The following is a 22,555-nucleotide window of genomic DNA, read 5'->3' on the forward strand; positions in this document are numbered from 1 at the left end:
ATTTGTAGCATCAGTTCTATGGACTTGGATGTTCCTACCCTCAGACCCCCAAAACTTTATAAGCCTTGAACCACCCTAAGTAAAGTTGATCTGCCTACTGACAAGGGGGCGCGGTGTGATCATTCACCATATGTACTCACAGGGCTTCTGAACCCTCTGTTCAGCTTTCTACCCGCTTTTCCCTTATGGTCCCAAATGGCCAATGATCCACAAGGATAGGAAGACCTACCAGGATGGTTTGCTCCTGTGTGTTTTGAGACAGGGTCTTACTATGCAGCCACAGGCTGGCCTTAATCCCCAAACCACACTGCCTCTGTCCCCCTGATGCTGGGATGTCAGGCATGCAGAGCCATCCCTGTTTTTGATCAAGCAACAAAAGACTTAGGTTAGAGCTTCCAAGACAACTCACCTGGTAAAACCTATAGCATTAGTAAGTGTGGAGAGTTGTCTTTTATGTATAACAGAAAAGTTGCTACAACTCCAAAGCCATATTATCTTGAGATACTCCAGCCTTATTAGTACCCAGTCTGGTGCTTACCTCTGTGTATGGCATAAGATTCCTATTATTGGAACTCCAAAACTGCTTAATGAAATTAACTTTAAGGACAAACCAATTCTAGTAAAACTCTATTATAGTTTGAATGAGAAATGTCTCCCAAAGGTAAATGTGCTTAAGCACTTGGTCCTGGTTTGGAGAAGTGAAGTATATACAGGAAGCACATCACTGGGGGTGAGCTTTGTGCCTTTGTTTTTATTTGTTTGTTTGTTTTGTTTGGGTTTTTAAGACTTTATCTTTATTTATTTATTTGTTTGTTTGTTTTGATTTTTTTGAGATAGAGTTTTGTGTCAGGAATTTCCCTGTCCAATCTATTTGCAGCAGAAGGCCTGTGATTGAACAGGGAAAGAGGAGGCAGAGCTAAGTATGAAGAAAGAGAGAGAGAGAGAGAGAGAGAGAGAGAGAGAGAGAGCACAGAAATGAACCAGCCTGGCTTTAAGTAGCCATAAGTAGTTATGTGCATCAAAAGGTTAGAATAATTGGGATAACTTGTCTAATTTGTGTGGGAATCTTACTATTATCAACTGGCCTTGAAATTATTGTGTGGGCATCTTGGGATTTGAGTATTTGCTGATATATAAATCTGATTGGTTAAGTATAAGATTTAAGATTTTTGATTTTACTAGGTTACTGGGTATTGTGATATCTAACCATGAGGTTGGCAGCATGGGCAGAGGCAGCAACCACGCCAATGTCTGGGGGTTGGGGAGGCAGCCAGTGCTGGGCATTGTGTAGGAACTTGGTGACTGAGCCGGGAAGCCTGCTGGTCATCTTTTTATACCTCCTGTTACAGGGTTTCTCTGTGTAGCCCCGGCTGTCCTGGAACTCACTCTATAGACCAGGCTGTCTTCAAATTCATAATAGATTCACATGCCTCTGCCTCCAGAGTGCTGGAATTAAAGTCATGTACACCACTGCCCAGCAGATCTGGGGTTTTATAGTCCTGCCCTACCTCCTGTGTTGTAGTGCCCCTGCATTGTCTCCCACCACCCTAATTCCAGACTGCCTGTCAGAGCAAAGACTGGCTCTACCCCTCTGGAACTATAAGAAAAAAAAAACAAACAAACAAACAAACAAACAAAAAAAAAAACCTTTCTTCTTAAAGCTGCTCTGGTCTGGAGCATTAAAAAGTAGAGCATCGTCTTTGCCTGTTGATCCCTCTCCACCCCCTCCTATAACCTTCACAGTGTCTGTTCTGCCAAGGGTGGTGGTGCTCACCTTAACCCCCAGCATGTGTAAAGAGAGGCAAGGAAAGCTCTGTGGGTTCCAGGTCAGCCAGAAATACACGGTGAGATTGTTTCTCAAAAACAAAACAAAGTGTTCACTCTGTCATTAACGCTTTTATTTATCTCATCCTTTCTTCTTAACAAATTCAATCCAAAATTAATTTCAAAGCTTGTCATAGAATTCCTGATCTACACCTGTGGCTTTTCCTAAAATTACTTTTTCAGTTTTCCATCTGCAAGCCCTGCTCTAGTCTGCCTGCTGATTCAATTTACCCAGGTTGCCAGGCAACATTTGTGTGAGCAATATTTCCCCAATGTATAAATTCAGGTACCAACCTCTGCCTCAAAGACCAATGTCTGACTTAGTGGCTACCAAAGAGACATCCCCATGACCCTACTACACCTCAATAGTCAACTTAAGGAAGCCAGAGACTTGAATTCAGTGACCAGGTTCCCTTGGTTCCTCCTCTACCTTCCTTTCCAATAAAGCCATTCTTCTATTTCTTTTTCATAGAAACACCATAAAGGCTGGAGATGTCAGACCACAGACCCCATAGTTTCCTCCTCTCTGTCTCAGAAGTGAGGCCATGCCTCCTCTGCCAATGTTCTCTACCTCCTGTGAGTAAAGAGGGAACATGGACCCCGGATCCCGAAACATCCTAGAGGGACCACTGAACCCAGAGCGGCAGGTAAGAACACTCACACACTGCCCTATGCCCCCCGCCCCCAGACCCATAACTGGGTGCAGGCAGCACTCAGGTTTCAGCAGACACCCAAGCCCACCCCTGCGGAATACCACTCCCCTTCCGCCCCCCTTGCCTGGGCCTGCTGCATTGAGCAGACACCTGCCTGGTCTGCTCTTGTGGACACCGGACACCGGATCCCGAAACATCCTAGAGGACACACTGCACTCAGAGAGGTGGACACCTAGCTGGTCTGCTACCGTGGAGACACCATATCCTGAGACATCCTAGAGGAGCCACTGTACTCAGAGCAACTGGAGCTCAGGATTAAAAGATCACAGAGATATCTGGACCCTGAGGAATTCAGACACAAGCAAGATAACTGGAAAGGCAGGCTCCAGTCAGAGACAGTGAGTGCAGGCAGCACTAGAGTTAACCAGATGATGAAAGGCAAGCGCAAGAACGTAAGCAAAAAAATCCAAAGTTACATGGCATAATCAGAACCCAGTTCTCCCATCATAGCAAGCCCTGAATACCCCATCACACTGGAAAAGCAGGATTCAGAATTAAAATCACTTCTCATGATGATGATAGAGGACTTTAAGAAAGACATAAATAATACTCTCAAAGAATTTAAGGAGAACACAGGTAGACAGGTAGAAGCCCTTAAAGAGGAAACACAAAAATCCCTTAAAGAATTACAAGAAAACACAAGCAAACAGGTGAAGGAATTAAACAAAACCATGCAGGATCTAAAAATGGAAGTAGAAACAATAAAGAAATCACAAAGAAAGACTACCCTGGAGATAGAGAACCTAGGAAAAAGATCAGGAGTCATAGACACAAGTGTCACCAACAGAATACAAGAGATAGAAGAGAGAATCTCATGTGCAGAAGATACCATGGAAAACATTGACACAACTGTCAAAGAAAATGCAAAATACAAAAAGCTACTAACCCAAAACATCCAGGAAATCCAGAACACAATGAGAAGGCCAAACCTAAGGATAATAGGTATAGATGAGGGTGAAAACTCCCAACTTAAAGGAACAGTAAATTTCTTCAACAAAATTATAGAGGAAAACTTTCCTAACCTACAGAAAGAGATGTCCATAAATATACAAGAAGCCTACAGAACTCCAAATAGCCTAGACCAGAAAAGAAATACCTCCCTCCACATAATAATCAAAACATCAAATGTACAAAACAAAGAAAAAATACTAAAAGCAGTAAGGGAAAAGGTAAAGTAACATATAAAGGCTGACCTATAAGAATTACACCAGACTTCTCACCAGAGATTATAAAAGCCAGAAGATCCTGGACAGATATCATACAGACCCAAAGAGAACATAAATGCCAGCCCAGGATACTATACCCAGCAAAACTCTCAATAAATATTGTTGGAGAAACCAAGATATTCCACGAAAAAAAACAAATTTACACAATATCTTACCACAAATCCAACACTTCAAAGGATAATTGGTGGAAAACTCCAACACAAGGAGGGAAACTATAACCCAGAAAAATCAAGAAAGTAATCTTCCAACAACCCCAAAAGAAGATAACTATACAAACATAATTCCACCTCCAATAACAAAAATAACAGGAAGCAACATTCATTTTTCCTTAATATCTCTTAATATCAATGGACTCAACTCTCCAATAAAAAGACATAGACTATCAGACTGGATACATAAACACGACCCAGCACTTTGCTGCATACAGGAAACGCACCTCTGTGACAAAGACAGACACTACCTCAGAGTAAAAGGATGGAAAACAATCTTCCAAGCAAATGGTCCCAAGAAACAAGCTGGAGTAGTGATTCTAATATCAAATAAAATCAATTTTCAACCAAAAGTAATCAAAAGAGATAAGGAAGGACACTTCATATTCATCAAAGGAAAAATGTACCAAGATTAACTCTCAATTCTGAACATATATACCCCAAATGCTAGAGCACCCACCTACATAAAAGAAACTTCACTAAAGCTTAAAGCGTACATTTCACCTCACACAATAATAGTGGGAGATTTCAACACCCCACTCTTAGCAATAGACAGATCATGGAAACAAAAACTAAACTGAGACACAATGAAACTAACAGAAGTTATGAACCAATTGGACTTAACTGATATCTATAGAACACTTTATCCTAAAACAAAAGAATATACCTTCTTCTCAGCACCTCATGGTACCTTCTCCAAAATAGACCATATAATTGGTTACAAAACATGCCTCAACAGATACAAAAAGACTGAAATAATTTCTTGTACCCTATCAGACCACCATGGACTAAGGTTGGTCTTTAATACTGACAAAAACAACGGAAAGCCCACATACACATGGAAACTGAACAATGCTCTACTCAATGATGACTTGGTCAAGGAAGAAATAAAGAAAGAAATTAAAGACTTTTTAGAATTCAATGAAAATGGGGACACATCATACCAAAACTTGTGGGACTCCATGAAAGCAGTACTAAGAGGAAAACTCATAACTCTAAGTGCCTACAAAAAGAAACTGGAAAGAACGCACACTAACAACTTGACAGCACACCTGAAAGCGTTAGAACAAAAAGAATCTAATATACCCAAGAGGAGTAGACGACAGGAAATAATCAAACTCAGGGCTGAAATCAACCAAGTAGAAACAGAAAGAACTGTACAAAATATCAACAAAACCAGAAGCTGGTTCTTTAAGAAAATCAACAAGATAGATAAACCCTTAGCCAGACTAACCAAAAGGCACAGAGACAGTATTCAAATTAATAAAATCAGAACTGAAAGGGAGACATAACAACAGAAACTGAGGTAATTAAAAAAATCGTCAGATCCTACTACAAAGGCCTATACTCAACAAAATTGGAAAATCTGAATGAAATGGACAATTTCCTAGACAGATAACAAGTATCAAAATTAAATCAGGAGCAGATAAACCATCTAAACAGTCCCATAACCCCTTAAGAAATAAAAGCAGTCATTAAAAGTCTCCCCACCAAAAAAGTCCGGGACCAGATGGTTTTAGTGCAGAATTCTATCAGACCTTCCAGGAAGACCTAATACCCATTTTCTTCAAACTATTCTACAGAATAGAAACAGAAGGAACAATACCCAATTCGTTCTATGAAGCTACAATTACACTCATACCTAAGCCTCACAAAGACCCAACAAAGAGAACTACAGACCAATCTCTCTTATGAATATTGATGCAAAAATACTCAATAAAATTCTCGAAAACAGAATCCAAGAACACATCAAAGCAATCATCCATCATGATCAAGTAGGCTTTATCCCAGGAATGCAGGGATGGTTCAATGTTGCAGCCCGTACTGTCCGTTCCGGTCCGAGGGTCAGGGTCTAGCGAGAGAGAGAGAGAGAGAGAGAGAGAGAGAGAGAGAGAGAGAGAGAGAGAGAGGATAAAGGGGAAGAGACTCGAAGAATGGAGACAAGACAGAGATTCTGATCAAGTCTCGTTTATTGAAGGGAATTCTGAGCTATTTATAGGCTTTTGCCACGTGCCTTGCAGGTGTTGATATGATGTAAGCCTTACAGGCGTCTATAGTGTGGACAGCATGTGCACCGCAATGCCTTGCAGGCGTGGATAGCACATGCGCCTTATAAGCATGTATGGTGTAGATAGCACGTGAACAGCACGTGAACTGCATGTCTTGTAGGCATGACTACCACGTGCACCTTGCAGCTGGGGCCAGTAAACAGCAACACAAAATATGTGGGATATCAGAGTGTGCTTCAGCTGTTGTAGGCTATTGAAAACCAAATCTTTCGTCAGGGTATATGGTTCCAGATGGCTGCAAAGTTGATCTAGCCGCTTTCTGCTAAAGTCGGCTCCCAACAGTTCAATATTTGGAAATCCATCAATGTAATCACTACATAAATAAACTCAAAGAAAAAACCACATAATCATCTCACTAGAAGCTGAGAAAGCATTTGACAAAATTCAACATCCCTTCATGTTAAAAGTCTTGGAAAGATCAGGAATTCAAGGCCCATACCTAAACATAGTAAAAGCAATATACAGCAAGCCAGTAGCCAACATCAAACTAAATGGAGAGAACCTTGAAGCAATCCCACTAAGATCAGGGACTAGACAAGGCTGCCCACTCTCACCCTACCTATTCATATAGTACTGGAAGTCCTAGCCAGAGCAATTAGACAACAAAAGGAAGTCAAGGGGATACAAATAGGAAAGGAAGAAGTCAAAATTTCACTATTTGTAGATGATATGATAGTATACTTAAGTGACCCTAAAACTTCCACCAGAGAACTTCTAAACCTGATAAACAACTTCAGCAAAGTGGCTGGATATAAAATCAACTCAAGCTGGGCGGTGGTGGCGAACACCTTTAGTACCAGCACTTGGGAGGCAGAGGCAGGCAGATTTCTGAGTTCGAGGCCAGCCTGGTCTACAGAGTGAGTTCCAGGACAGCCAGGGCTACACAGAGAAACCCTGTCTTGAAAAAAAACAAACAAACAAAAAAAGGGAACTATAGAAAAAAAATCAACTCAAACAAATCAGTAGCCTTCCTCTATTCAAAGGATAAACAGGCTGAGAAAGAAATTAGGGAAATGACATCCTTCACAATAGTCACAAATAATATAAAATACCTTGGAGTGAATCTAACCAAGCAAGTAAAAGATCTGTATGACAAGAACTTCAAGTCTCTGAAGAAAGAAATAGAAGAAGATCTCAGAAGGTGGAAAGATCTCCCATGCTCCTGGATTGGCAGGATTAATTTAGTAAAAATGGCCATCTTGCCAAAAGCAATCTACAGATTCAATGCAATCCCCATCAAATTTCCAAATCAATTCTTCATAGAGATAGAAAGAGCAATTTGCACATTCCTTTGGAATAACAAAAAACCCAGGATATCGAGAACTATTCTCAACAATAAAAGAACTTCTGGGGGAATCACCATCCCTGACCTCAAACTGTATTACAGAGCAATAGTGATAAAAACTGCATGGTATTGGTACAGAGACAGGCAGGAAGATCAATGGAAAAGAATTGAAGATCCAGAAATGAACCCACACACCTATGGTCACTTGATCTTTGACAAAGGAGCTAAAACCATCCAGTGGAAAAAGGACAGTATTTTCAGCAAATATTGCTGGTTCAACTGGAGGTCAGCATGTAGAAGAATGCATATCAATCCATTCTTATCTCCTTGTACAAAGCTCAAGTCCAAGTGGATAAAGGACCTTCACATAAAACCAGATACACTGAAACTAATAGAAGAGAAGGTGGGGAAGACCCTCGAATACTTAGGCACAGGGGGAAAGTTCCTGAACAGAACACCAATGGCTTATGTTCTCAGATCAAGAATTGACAAATGGGACCTCATAAAACTGCAAAGCTTCTGTAAGGCAAAGGGCACCATCAATAAAACAAAATTGCAACCAACAGATTGGGAAAATCTGTTACCAATCCTACATCTGATAGAGGGCTAATATCAAATATATACAAAGAACTCAAGAAATTATACTCCAGACAACCAAATAACCCTATTAAAAATGGGGTACAGAGCTAAACAAAGAATTCTCAACTGAGGAAACTCGAATGTCCAAGAAGCACCTTAAGAAATGCTCAACATCCCTAGTCATCAGGGAAATGCAAATCAAAACAACCCTGAGATACCACCTCACACTAGTCAGAATGGCTAAGATCAAAAACTCAGGTGATAGTAGATGCTGGCGAGGATGTGGAGAAAGAGGAACACTCCTCCATTGTTGGTGGGATTACAAGCTGGTACAACCACTCTGGAAATCAATCTAGTGGTTCCTCAGAAAACTGGACATAGCATTATCTAAGGATCCAGCTATACCACTCCTGGGCATATACCCAGAAGATGCTCCAACATATAACAAGGACATATGCTCCACTATGTTCATAGCAGCCTTATTTATAATAGCCAGAAGCTGGAAAGAACCCAGATGTCCTTCAACAGAGGAATGGATAAAAAAAAAAAATGTGGTACATTTACACAATGGGATATTACTCAGCTATTAAAAATAATGAATTTGAGAAATTTTTAGGTAAATGGATAGAACTAGAAAATATTATCCTGAGTGAGATAACCCAATCACAAAAGAACATACATGGTATTTACTCACTGATAAGCGGATGTTAGCCCAAATGCTTGGAATAGTGAAGACTCAATTCACAGACCACATGAAGCTCATGAAGAAGGAAGACCAAGTGTGGATGCCTTGGTCCTACTTAGAAGGAGTAACAAAAATACTCAAGGGAGCAAATATGGAAACAAAGTGTGGGACAGAAACTGAAAGAGGGGCCATTTGGAGACCATTCCACCTGGGTATCCATCCCATGTACAGTCACCTAAGCTAGACACTGATGTAGATGGCAGGAAGTGCATGCTGACAAGAGCCTGATATAGCTGTCTCCTTAGAGGTCTGCCAGAGTCTGACATAATCAGAGGCAGATGCTCACAGCTAACCACTGATCTGAACAAGGGTTTCCCAATGGAGAAGTTAGAAGACTGAAGGAGCAGAAAGGGTTCGTGGCCCCATGAGGAGAGCAACAATACCAACCAACCAGAGCTCCCCAAGGTCTAAACCACCAGCCTGGGAGCACAAAGGGAGGGACCCATGACTCCATCTGTACATGAAGGAGAGGATGGCCTTGTCTGGCATAGGTGGGAGAGGAGATTCTTGGTCCCATGAAGGATGAACACAGAGTGGGCGGGGGGGGGGGTAATTCAAGGGTGGGGAGGTGGGAGTGGGGAGGGTAGGTGGGGGCACATCCTCATAGAAGCATGAGGAGGGGGGATGGGATAGGAGGTTCCTGGGTGGTGGTGGGAAGGGGGGTTAGGGGATAAAATCTGAAATGTAAATATAATATCCAATAAAAATAAATTTTAAAAAAGAGGGAATACATAGGCAAATTCTGTATCCCTCACTCTAAACAAACAACTGTGTGTCCCCTTACACACACACACACCTGCCTCCTTGAAACTGGTTTGACTTGTGGGTGTACTCCCCACCCCTAGGGAAAGTTCTAAAGCAAGGTATTATTAGCTCTTACTCTGTCTCTCTGTCTCTCCTCTCTAGGTCTGCACCTCTTATTGACTTTCTCCTCCTCCTCCCCCTCCTCCTCCTTCTAGATTAATTGATTGATTTGATATATGTGAGTTCCCTGTCTGCACACGTCAGAAGAGGGCATCAGATCCCATTACAGATGGTTGTGAGCCACCATGTGGTTGCTGGGAATTGAACTCAGGACCTCTGGAAGAGCAGCCAATGCTCTTAACCGCTGAGCCATCTCCCCAGCCCCACTTTCTGTTTAAGAAAGGTTTTAAAGGGGGAACTTCTTGAATTAGTTACTTCTTGTTGCTATGATTAAATACCATTCCCAAAAAGCAACTTGTGGATGAACGAGTTTATTTTGGTGTATGGTTGTGGAAGGAGCATCTGTAATGGCAGAGGAGCCATGGCAGCAAGCAGCAAGAAATGGAGGACATCTTCAAATGCAAGCATGGAGCAGAGGAAAAGCAAACTCAAAGTGGAACAAGCCTCTAAACACAAAACCTGCCCCTAGTGACTGACTGATTTCTTCCAGCAAGGCTCCACCTCCTACCTGAAGTGTAACTGTCCCAGATAGTGCCACCAAGTGGAGATGAGTGTTCAAATACATGAGCCTGTGGGGACCATTTTCAATCAAACTCCTACACCTCCTCTCTTTTCCATGAAGGCTCTGCTATGCTGTCTCTGATAGGATGCTCACTAGAGATCCAAATTGATCCCTTACCTCAAGGTCCAATCGTAGCCCCTCTCCATGGTCACGGGGCTCTCTCGCCTAACTGAGATCACTTCTGAAGAGCCATTTCACATCAGCTCCTTTCCTAAAACTGCTACTCTGACTTTTAAAAGTTGTTATTTACGTGTAGGTATGTGTATCTGTGTACACGCACGTGTACATGCATGCTGCTGCCGAAGAGGTCAGAGGGGTGTTGTTAGATCCCCTGGAGCTGGAGCCATAATGTGGGTTCTGGGAACTGAACTCAGGTCCTCTGGAAGAATAGCAATGCCCTTAGTCACTGAGCCGTCTCTCCAGCCCTGTCACTCTCACTTTTAACACCACACAAGCCTGCTGACCTGAATTTGATCCCAAGAACCCACATAAAAATAAAAAGAGAAAACTGGCTTCCACAAAGTTGTCTTCTGACTTCCACATGTATGCTGCAGCATATGCATGCCCACCTACATACAATATAATAAAAATTTGTTTTTTAAAAAAAGATTTCATTAAGATATTTAAATGACTACAGTTATAAAGCTGGATGCACACAAGTCTCAACCACAGTGATATATATTTATACATTTTTGCTTCTTGGTTTTATTTTATGAACATAGTTGATCTACTTCCAATAGTTACACCTACAACACTGGTATTAGTGTTTACAGTTAATAGAAGGTTCAGATGAAGTCCTAAGTGAATGTCTATTATTGACAAGGGCCCCAGCTCCTCAGATGGAGCTGGCAAGATTTCCTGCCCATTTGCAAATGCTGATATCATGTACAGAGAGCATGGACTGCAGCTTCTTCCTCTTAGATGATTACAGTCCGAGACTCCCTTCAGAAACCTGCCACTGGGACTTGCTAACCCCAGACTTTTTGGGCTAACAAGTAAAACAGGAAAATCCTGACATCCTAAAGTTACTAGACTTCCTGATTACCAGTCAACCCGGCTGCAAATTGAAGTAACTTGTATGCTTTTAGAGTCTTAAATCCCCACGAGGTTTCTGGCACCAACAACTCCTACAGCGACCCCTAGTGTCCAAACTGTGAAACTACAAGACAGTGGCCTTAAGGTTCCTTTAGCCCATTACATGGAAGAACTTGTTTTCAATCAGCAAACACTACACAGCCATGACTACCTAAAGGGAAAGATAGTTTTCTTTAACCAAAGATGCCATCAGTTCCGTGAGCTATCAGACCCAGAGCCATCTTCCCAGAGAGCTCACTTTCTCCCTCATTCCTACAAAGAAGGTATGGGGTGAAGAACAGCACATAATGCAAAGGCCCAGCAAGGTTCATGGGGACAGAATGTGACAGACAAGAGAAACAGCCATACACCAGGATTCCCTGCAGTGGGATCTTTGAGAATACATTGGCGTGAATATACAAAGTATGGCCATCCTGGAACACCTCCAGCTGTACAGGTAGGTACTCAGCTTCTGTTGGTGACAGGACTGGAGTGGCGTGCAGCAGGAACGGCTGGACCACCAGCTGATATAGGCTCACATAGGAGACTGTATGCAGCTTCCATGCCCAGCCAGGTAGCAACCTCAGGGACAAGAGCCAGTAGGCAGGGACAGGGGCTGGATAAAGTTATGGTCAAGATAAATTGCATATATTTTATAACATATATAAATACATATATTGCATATATAATTAATCAAAAAATAAATTTAAAACATTTTTTTAAAGAGACAGAGGTATCAATGATAACTCAGATTAATCTGGAAAGCCTCAGGGACCGCAGGTCAAGGCCACCACAAGAATAAAACAGGTTATCATCTAACAAGAGCCTCTTGGCCACTGCATCTGATGACAGGTGGCAGTGTCAGTCATGGAAGGAGGACCTTCCAAATGCACAAAGGCACTGAACTGCAGAGTAGCATGTTTCTGATCAGGGCCACATTGATACAGAAAAAGAGGTGATACAAAACTGTTTCCTGCTTCTCAAAGCCATGGCTTCAACCTCCTGCTCCCCAAAGCACTCCTGATTGACATTTTTGCAAACGCTATCCTTGGTATTTTGAGTCTTTATTGCATGTGGCTTAGTGGGTCACTCCTAGGTAAGATGGAGTCAGTTCCAGGACTGGTCATCTCTAGACACCCAGCTGAGGATCGGGCCTGTGAGGCCTTGTTCCCCAGGATGAACGTCTCTCCAAATAATAATAACCAATGTAGCATCTGCTAATAAATCCATTCAACCCGGGTCCTCTACCTGCACTGCCAAGGCTCCTCTGCTCTCCTCTCCTCCCCATGTCTGCCCCACAGGAGCCTCTGACTACAAGATCTGAGGGAAGAACAGCAAAGAGCGGTTAACTGCAGAAGAAGCGTCTCCTAGACCTTCTCAGAGACAAGATTGTCTGGTGACAAGATGGGCAGCAGAATGGCAGAGACCAGAAGGTAGCTCCAAGACCCACACATGATCCATGCACGATGGGAAAACCTCAAAGAAGAGACCAGAGAAGCAGCTTGGGAGAAGTGGCAGCTGTGTGTGTGTGTGTGTGTGTGTGTGTGTGTGTGTGTGTGTGTGTGTAAGACAGAATGTCTGGTGTTGTTAATTGGCACCAACCACTCCTGCCCCCTTTTACTTTAAAGACAGATTCTCTCCCTAACCTGGAGTTTCCCAAGTAACCTAGACAGACCTGGAATTTACCAAGTAGCCTAGGCTGGCCAGCCAGTAAGCATCAAGGATTTTCCTGTCTCCACCTTCCCGTTGCTGGGATTAGAAGTGTTTATCACCATGTACAGCTTTTTTCTTTTTGTTGTTGTTGGGTTGTTTGTTTGTTTGTTTTTGAGAGAGGATTTCTCTGTATAGTCCTGGCTGTCTTGGAGCTTGCTATGTAAACCAGGCTGGCCTCAAACTCAGAGATCCACTTGCCTCTGCTTCCTGAGTACTGAGATTAAAGGAGCTTTCTCTTTTTAAAATGTGAGCTCCAGGGACTGAATTCTGATCCTTGGGTTTAAAAGGCAAGCACATTACCTCCTGAGCCATCTCCCCAGCCACTAGAGACCTATTTATTGAAAAATTATTCTAAACCAGGTAGTGGTGGAACACACCTTTAACCCCGGCACTGAGGAAACTGAAACAGAATCTCTGGGTTCGAGACCAGCCTGGTCTACAGATCAGCCGGGGATACACAGAGAAACCCTGTATAGAAAAAAAAAATGTTATTCTTGTGGCATCAACGAGAGAAGGAAGTGTCAAATTGATTACTAAAAGAAACAGAATAATATAAAAGGTTACCCTGCATGACCCCTGGCAGAGTGAGTGACACAGAAGAAAATACAGCTTGCCAAGCAGGACAGACAAGTCAGACTCTGGTGACAGACCAGTGGGTTGTGGGTTCTCCTGCTTTGTCACAACCTGTAAACATCTCCCCACACCAGCTATGCCTTACTGTATCTCAATGTGGAACTCAGATGCTCCAAGTTAACCTCATCTGCAAAACTCTAGAGGTTTCCAGAACTCTAGAGGTTGGTATGCCACAGTGGCCCAGCTTGGAACCTGGAGTCAAATAAATGAGAATTTGAAGCCTGGCTCTCACATCACAACACTGAGCAGCCAGAAAAATTCCTTAATCTGTAGATCAGAATATCTATCTGTGCTATCCCTATCCATCTGGTGCTGGCTGCATCACTCAGAAGAGAAGGCCATAACGCTGGCCCTGGTTGGAGAGGGTGAGCCAGCCCTAAGGACAGAGTGAGGGAGAGCTGGCCCTCTACTCACTCACCCCCTCACTACTTGCAGCAGTTGATCTAACTGGCCCTGGGATCATGAGAGTGGGAGAGCTAGCCCTGTCCCCTCACTGGCTATAGCACTGGGGAAAGTGAGCCCTGCACCTTGCCTGGACAATGGAGCTGGCCCTGATGCTGAAGGCATCAGCTGAGCTAGCCCTGAGGGGCCCAGCCCCTCTCAGGCTGCAGCACTTGGGAGAGTGAGCCCCTGCACCTACATGGGGCAGAACAGTGGAGCTAGCTTTGGAGGCGTGGGTGTAGGTGAGCCGGTTCCCAGGGCATGAGAGCAGAAGAGCTGACCCCGCCTCCTGCAGATGAGGCACTGGGTGGTCCAGCTGGAGCAGAGCTGGAGAGCTCCCCCTGGTGGTGCAGATAAGGGAGAGCTGGTCTGCCATCGGGACCCAAAGCCAGGGTCCCAAAATCTATATCATCTGCAAATGGTTGGGATGTATGATGTGGCCAGACCTGCTGACCCAGGGCAACAACAGGAAAACTGGGAGGAGTCCCAGTGAGGATACAGTATTGATGATGTCACAGAAGCCAGAGATCTCGAACCAGGCCAATGACTCATTGCACTGAACATTCACAAGTGAAGATGTGTGGACAGAGCATACACTGTGGGACACACTGTGACACACTACAGCTTCCACTACGAGATGTTTCTATGCTTTGTTGTAGTGTGTGTGTGTGTGTGTGTGTGTGTGTGTGTATTATTTTGTTGGGGAAGACTGCAAAGTCGAGGGGTAGATACAAGAGGACGAGGAGATGAGCAGGACTGACCGGAGTGCATGATGTGAAACTCACAAGGAATCAATAAAAAGTCTTTACAAAGCCAAGGCCAAGAAACAAAAAGATATCCACCCGTGAGCTGTGGATAAAAAAAAGAGATACTATCCAGTGGGCTTTGAGGATCTGAAAAGGAAAGCGATCCAGGAAAGGAACATGATAAGTAAAATGTTGGTTGGCTAGCTGGTGCAGGCTGGGAGCTCCGGAGCCCTGGGAGGGGGCAGTGTGTCTGAGACTCCACCGTCACTCCCACAGCATCTCTTAAGACCCATGATCATAGGGGCTCCCCCAGGGGTGCTCAGGGTCAAGGCTGGGGACAAGTAGGAACAAAGAAGGAGGAGATCCTGGGAGTTAAGAGACACTGGGGTGCTAGCCTTCAAAAGTGTGCCCTTCCATGTTGATGTCCTTGGCCTATGCTGCTGCTGAGGGCCATGTTGATGTCCATGGTCTATACTGCCATTGGAGGCCATGCTGAGGTTCGTGATATGTGCTGACACCAGAGACCATGTAACTGTCTATGGCCCATGTTGTCATCAGAAACCATGTGGAAGTCCATGCTCCTGCAGACTGCAAAGGGCCAGGAAAGTACTTTTGCAGTGGTATTGATGATTGTAGACTCACAGTTGAGAAAGCCAGACATAAAAAGTTTCTGTTACAACCCCTACCTCCCACAAAACAAAACACCACCACCAACAACAAAAGAGTAACAGTCTAGACAGAAAGCCATTGAAAAAGAACTTTTAAAAATCTGATAAGGATGAGGAAGTGTAGCTCTCCATAGCTGATGGCTTCTGGCAGGGGTGGGGTGGGGAAGTTTTCTTTAAGGGTATGGCTACTGGGAGTGTGACAGTGCTGCTGTTCCTCCTCCTCCTCCTCCTCCTCCTCCTCCTCCTCCTCCTCCTCCTCCTCCTCCTCCTCCTCTTCCCTTCCCCTCCCTTTCCCCTGCCCTCTCCTCCTCCTCTTCCCTTCCCCTCCCTTTCCCCTGCCCTCTCCTCCTCCTCCTCCTTCTTCTTGGGAGAGATCACAAGTATGGCAGGGGGAGGGGGCTGGAGAGACTGGGAAGTGAGTGTGATCAGGGTGCATGAAATGAAATTTCCAAATGATAATAAAAGTCTTATGTTGAAAAAAAAAAGTATGTCCTTAGTGAAGGCCCAGACCCATCCTTATTCTCCCCTCCATCCCCACCCTGGACCCCACTACCTCTGTTCTTCATTCAGGCCTTCTTACAGGGCCTGACCAAAATCTCCAGGGTGTCCCAAAGGAAGCTCAGAGATTAAACACAGGGCCAGAAGTCTGATGCTGAGACCTCGCTGGACTCACTTCCTAGCCCAAGACAGGTGAGGTACCCGCTCTGTTGTCTACGCCACGGTCTCCTCTGGACAATGCTGACCCCACCTTGCTCTAAAAGGCCTTGAGGCTGTGGATAGAAATGGCCGTTCCTGTTTAACCCACAATCCTCTCATAAAAACTAAATGTGGAAAAGCAGGTGTCACAAAACAGATTGGATCACTTTCTCCAAAATGTAACTGACTTAAACTTCTCTAGATTCCCACAGTAGAATTTCTGATACAAGCCCCGAATTGTCCAAGTCCCCTTTTCAAACTCACCCCCCCACACACAGAGAATTTGATCTCCACAACAAACAGTAGAGCCTGCGCTGTGGTTTGAATGTGGAATGTCACTCAAGCCATGGCGCTAAAGGCGTGCACCCTAGCCTGGGGCAACAGCGAGTAGGAAATGGTGACATTTTTAAGAGGCAGGGCCTCTCTGGAAGAAGTTAGATATGTTGGTACCTTGCCTTTGAAGAGGGTGTTGGGACCCTCTCCCTGTGTGTTGCTTCCTGGTCCTCAGGAGGTAAAGGGACCTTCTCTGTCACATGCTCCCTCTACTGAGTACCGTGCTGTCACCAATCCATATCGGAAAGGAGCAAGTGGCCATGGATGCAGGCCTCTGGATGTGAGCCAAAATAAACTTCTCCTGCTTGTAAGTTATCCTGGGTATTCTGCCCCAGAGACAACATTAACACACCCCAACACACTGTCACTTATTAACATGAGCTCTTGGGAAAAGTGTATGGACTCTGAGCTTTCGTTCTCTTGCCTATGAAAGGAAAGACTTGGACTTGTCACCATCTCTCAGCATGCATGCTTGCAATCTTTTGTCAGACTGTCCCAGCCCACCATGACACTATGGCTACTTATGCGGCCCTGTTTTTTTAAATGTACATTCACACACACACACACACACACACACACACACACACACACACACACACACATGTTTAAGGCCAGTAGACAACCTCAGATATAATTCTCAGGAACACTGTCTACCTCATTTGAGACAACTAGGCTAGACTAACTGGCCAGTGAGCCCCAAGGAGCCTCCTGCCTGCACCTCCCCAGCACTGGGATTCTGAGAACTGAACTTAGGTTTTGTACTTGAAAGGCAAGTGCTTTACCAACTGTTACCCTCCTAGCCCCTAACCACTGATCTTTCTTTTTAATTGTACTCGTTATTTTTATTTTATGTGCATGGGTGTTCTGCGTGCATGGATGTCTGCACACCATATTCCCACCGAGATCAGAAGTTGGGTCTCGCCGGGCGGTGGTGGCGCACGCCTTTAATCCCAGCACTTGGGAGGCAGAGGCAGGCGGATTTCTGAGTTCGAGGGCAGCCTGGTCTACAGAGTGAGCTCAGGACAGCCAGGGCTACACAGAGAAACCCTGTCTCAAAAAACCAAAAAAAAAAAAAAAAAAGAATAAAAAGAAGTTGGGTCCTACAGCTGGAGTTACAGACAACTGTGGCTGCCACGTTGGTGTTGGAGAGTGTCTGGAAGAGCTGCCAGTGGCTGTTAGTCACTTAGCAGCTCTCCAGCCATTAACTACAGAATTTTGTTTAGTTGGTTGGTTTTGGCTTTTCGAGACAGAATTTTTCTCTGTAGCCTTGGTTGTCCTGAACTTGCTCTGTAGATCAGGTTGTCCTCAAACTCAGAGATCCCTCTGCCTCGGCCTCTTTGCCTCTCTGCCTCTCCTCTGCCTCTCTCTGCCTCTGTCTATCTCTCTCTGCCTCTCTACCTCTGCCTCTAAAGGCATGTGCTGCCACCACCCAGCTTAACTGCCTCTCTAAATGCTCTTCACTCCCACAGCTACCAGCCACATCCAGATCACTTATGCCAGGATGAGGCAGGATATCGTCCCTTCTTAGAAACAACTTCTGTCCCCAACTAGATACAGACCTTAAGGGTCACAGTAGAGTGGCTGAGGGGTCAGCTCTACACTTGCCAGTGGAACCATCTCATTCCTCAACCTCATTGAACCTGGCGTTTTTCTCCTTTGGGGAGGGAGAATGACAGACCTGGAGGTGAACGCCTGAAATCCCAGTACTTAGGAGGCCAAGTGAGTCAGAATGACTGCTGTTGATTCAAAGCCAGCCAGGGCTACATCGTGAGTCAAGCCTGGGATAGAAAGGGAAACTCCGTATCAAGAAGGACAGAGTGGGAATATGATGCTGGCTGACATGCCCTTACTACACTGCACACACTCACACAGAAAGAACTTAGACCTATGTGTGCAGGGTGCTAGAAACACACTCTAGTCCCCTCAATTCCTTTTGTAGGTCCCCAGGCTGGGGTAGGCTGGGCTTCACTCCTCTACCTGCTTATGTGTTTCAGGGCTCGCTTGCCCAGCTAATAGGCTCACAACCAGGCCAGTTTTTCAGGAGCGAAGTGGAGGCGGACATGTAACCATTCATGTGATTGCTTTTCGGACAGGAGCTGAGGCTGCAGCAGAGACAGTGGTTCTGTTCAGCCTTTCCAGCCAGGAAGAAGCACCAATCTGGAGTCTGGACCTGAGGCTGGACCAATCTTATCTGGAAGAGGGCAGGGTGGGAGTAGGGCTCTCCTGAGCCCTGTGCAGACCCGGCATCTGATCCTGAGGACACTCACCTCCAAGGGTAACCAGCATTCAAACGCACCCATGCTCATCGACGTAACATGTCTCTCCTGAGTCCTGTGCAGACCCAGCATCTGATCCTGAGGACACTCACCTCCAAGGGTAACCAGCATTCAAACGCACCCACGTCCTCATTCGACGTAACACGTCTTTGGTTTAAACTTTGACTCGCTTTTGAAGTTGCTTTTGAAGTTACCCAACTATGAGTAACTCGTTTGGTTTAGAACTGGCTAGGACTACAGTCACACTGCGGGTTCTGGAGCGTTTGCCAAATCCAGTTTACAAGTTGTTTCCAAATATAATGACATTTGTAGGGATACTAAAATTAACAAATATTGACGTTGACATGCTATTTTCTGAAGGCATTTCTTTAAACATGTTCGTTTTAATTTCTCTTCTTTTCTTATTTTACAGCCTCCAGAGTTCTAGCCTTCCTTGAGCCTTTGAGAGCCCACTCTGCAGGTTTACATCCAGAACCAGGGATCCTGGGTCACCCCTAACTCCAGATGCTGCAGGAGTGCCTGTGGCGTCTATCTGCAGAGACCACCTACCCCAAGTCATCGACCAGGCAAGGTCAAGTTGAGCGACTTTGCTCCCATATAGAAAACAAAGTGATTTCTTGAACATTAGGCTAAATGTGAGTTAATGTTTAAATGTTCTATTGGACTTTCCTTGAATAAATTCACCCAGGAGACAAGAGTGTGACAGGGTTTTGGATGAGCACAAGAAATGTCCCCACCTGCTCCTCGACAGCTCCCCAGGAGGGGGCGCCCTCAGAGCAGCCTAAGTTGCTGTCTACTTGGCTAGGATTTACAGTTGCAGTGCCTAGTTGTAGACTTCAGTCTGTGCCAGCCCAAGGGACACAAGGGAAAAGGCTCCTCTGCTGTTTGCATGTGCTTATTGGGGCATTTTAAAGCATTGATTCTAAAAGTCCACTACCAATCTCAACCCAGCAAATGAGAGGGAGCTCCTGCCCCAGCCAGGACTACATAATGAGTTAGTTCAAGGCCAGCCTTTGGAGGGTGGTACAGTGCTGCCTTCCTCATGAGGGGTCCACACTCAGCCCCCAAGCAGGTCACATGGAGGGGCTGGCAGGGAGACCATATGAGAGAGAGAGGTCTGGCAAGGCAGAGGGCAAGCAAGCAAGGGAGGGGCTTTGCTTTATCTTATCAAGTGAAATAGACATCTCAAACCTGGCAATTCTCTCTTAAGGGCATGTAGGTTAGTGTGAGAATCTCAAGCCTTGTGCAAAGCAAAGCTAAAGCTTACTAGAATCTTACCTAATGCTCTAAATCCAATGCAGCATGAGGAAGGCATTATGGGTAGGAATCTGGAGGCACAAAGAAGAAAGCGTCACACATCAGGAGTACAGCTAAGGCCAGGTGTTATGGCTCCACAGTGCACAGCCAGTCCCATGCTCCAGGCCGACTTACTATTCTTTTTACATTTTGCGCATGTGCATGTTCAGTGCATGTTCCTGGAGGACAGTTTTCAAGAATCAGCTTTTACTTTCCACGATGTAAAACCCAAGCACTGAGCCAGGGTGTTAGGCAGCCATGTTCTTAACGTGCTGAGCCATCTCACAAGCTCAGGCCTCGTTATTCTTAACAGAGAAAAGCTACAGTAGTGAATCACCATGGGGCAGGACACAGCAATAAAATTTACATTTATAGATGATTGGAACAAAATGTGAGATGTGTTAATCATTTTGAATGTAAATTTAATAAGAACATAATTTCGATTCAGAAAAAAAATCCCTTGAACTTAGTGTATGGTGGCACACACCTGTAACCTCTGCACAGAGAAGGCTGTGTGGAAGGCCAGCCTGAGCTGCACAGGAGACCCGGTCTCAAAAAAAAAAAAATGCTACTTGCAAACAAGAAGTGGGGGTGGCAAGGCAACTCAGTAAACAATGGCTGCCAAGCCTGACAACCTGAGGCCCATCTTCAGGAGCCAAGTGGTGGATGGGGGGACCAAGTGACCTCCACATATGCTCCATGACGAATACATACAGATGCACATATGTATGCACGCACTTACACACACATGCACACACACAATGTAAAAAGGCTTTTTGAAGAATAAAAGAGCTAGAAGGAAAACATAAATATGTAAAATACACTCATGCATACATATGGGGGTCATAAGCAAATACTTGGGAAAACTGGTAGCAAGAAGAAGCTTTTTGCTTCCTATTTTCCTGTATCTTCAAAGTCCCCTTTTAAGAAATCTTTTCTACCAACGCATTTTATTTGTGTGTTTCTGTTTTATATTCCCAGGAAAAGAATCCCAGTATTGTTTGTCCTGCATGTTTGCATAGTCCATGCTGCTAAGACTGTCAGTGCAATGGAACCAAGCCAGCAGGGTGAGGGTGGATTGTTCTGCCGGCTTCTCCTAGGTCTCTGAGCTGCACATCAATCAAACCTGGGGCTGCCCATACTGTACCTGGTCAGCCTGGCAGTGAGGCCCATTCTCCAGCTCTGTGGTCATCAGTGATGACCAGCACATCCACATTTCCTATTGGCAGTGAGGAAGCAGGAGCTTGAGCACGGGCTGATGAGGATGGGCTGTCTCATGAGCACTATTTACACTCTTGAGAGCATCAGCCAGCAAGTTAATGCGACCCGTTATGGAAGCAGAGCGTTTTCTTTTGTTTTTAGCTAGGAAAAGCTTCCTTACCTTTTAAAGATGATTTGTTCCTGGGCTATGTGTACAACTCACTAACCTAGTATATGAAAGGTCCTGTGTTCAGTCCCTAGCACCACAAAAAAAAAAAAAAAAATCAAACTTTAAAAAGGATGTTTTTCAAAAGATTCACTCTTGATGAATGTTTTTTTTTTTTTTTTTTTTTTTTTTTGGTTTTTCGAGACAGGGTTTCTCTGTGTAGTCCTGGCTGTCCTGGAACTCACTCTGTAGACCAGGCTGGCCTTGAACTCAGAAATCCGCCTGCCTCTGCCTCCCAAGTGCTGGGATTAAAGGCGTGCGCCACCACCGCCCGGCTATGATGAATGTTTAAAAGAGAAATGTCTAAAAAATGAAAAACCAAAGTCTGGTTGATATGAAACCAGAGAGGTGCTAAGAAACATTTTGCGCTGAGGGCTGGACCTCAGCACAAACTGAGACAAGCTGGACAGGAAAATGAAAGAAAAGGTTTGACCTGTTGACAAATTCAGTGAAGAATATGGAGTCTTCAGAGCTAGACAGACAATGCTGGCCTTCGAGGAATAGTGCAGAAGGATCTCTTAATCCAGGACGCTAGATTTCCAAAAGTTAGTGCCCATCACCCTTGAAAAGCTTTGTTTTGGGAGCAGGGCAGACAAGGCGCAGTGAGGTGTGGAGAACCTCAAACATAGTGCTGTCTGTTGCTGCTGGCCATTCTGTCCCCTCGGCTCATTTCCCCAGGCAGAAATCAGTTTTGTTTTGTCCAGCCTCCTGCTCAGAGTACTAACTCCAGCATTCAGTTCAGATACATGAATGGCTAAAATGAACTGGCTAGGAGCCAACGGGAGGCAGACAGGTGAGGAGAGCTCTGCCTTGGGTCTCTGGGGCACCTGCTACAGTCTGAGGCCTTCCTGCCTGCTCAGAGTCAGGGGTTGGGGATGGGGGATGAGGGGTAGAGGTAGGAGCTGATGCTGACCTCCGTGGGCTCCCAACCAGGTCCACTCATCACACAGGCTGGCAGTTGAGGCAGGCAGCCCCTAATTCCTCTCCACCCAGCAGCAGCTGTGACAAGCGTCTGTTGCCGATATAGTAAGAACCCTGTGCTGCCCAGGGCCCATTTTGCTCCCCTCCATTACACTGGCAGCAGGTTCTAGCCACCTTAGTGGCAAAAAGGTACTCT

At 44.9% G+C, this 22,555-nt stretch overlaps 1 protein-coding gene and 1 long non-coding RNA gene across 9 annotated transcripts in view; one reads left to right on the forward strand and one right to left on the reverse strand.

Annotated features, from left to right (window-relative positions):
- The window catches only part of LOC117706595 (glutathione S-transferase Mu 4), a 38,207-nt gene extending 19,355 nt beyond the window's left edge, over positions 1-18,852 (reverse strand). For 2 of the 7 annotated variants that reach the window (XM_076933119.1, XM_076933118.1), the window contains exons 1-2: positions 18,708-18,799; positions 18,119-18,218 (exon numbers count right to left, since the gene is read on the reverse strand). Coding sequence is in view for 1 of the 7 variants with exons in the window: in XM_076933115.1 (XP_076789230.1) it covers positions 18,708-18,827 (120 nt within the window). In the remaining 6 variants the exon portion in view is untranslated. Of the gene's footprint in view, positions 1-16,557; positions 16,690-18,118; positions 18,219-18,707 lie in introns of those variants that run through there. The other 5 variants (XM_076933116.1, XM_076933117.1, XM_076933120.1 and 2 more) reach the window with 5 other exon arrangements.
- On the forward strand, positions 17,074-21,470 carry LOC143442101 (uncharacterized). Of its 2 annotated transcripts, none has more exons than XR_013110023.1 (4): positions 17,074-17,209; positions 18,534-18,816; positions 19,129-19,351; positions 20,994-21,470. It is a non-coding gene; the product is annotated as an uncharacterized LOC143442101 (long non-coding RNA). The 2 variants fall into 2 exon arrangements; XR_013110024.1 differs by lacking the exon at positions 17,074-17,209 and adding an exon at positions 17,391-18,159.
- Positions 21,471-22,555: the final 1,085 nt, after the last annotated feature.

This window comes from Arvicanthis niloticus, chromosome 4 (assembly GCF_011762505.2).
Source record: "Arvicanthis niloticus isolate mArvNil1 chromosome 4, mArvNil1.pat.X, whole genome shotgun sequence".
NCBI lineage: Eukaryota > Metazoa > Chordata > Mammalia > Rodentia > Muridae > Arvicanthis > Arvicanthis niloticus.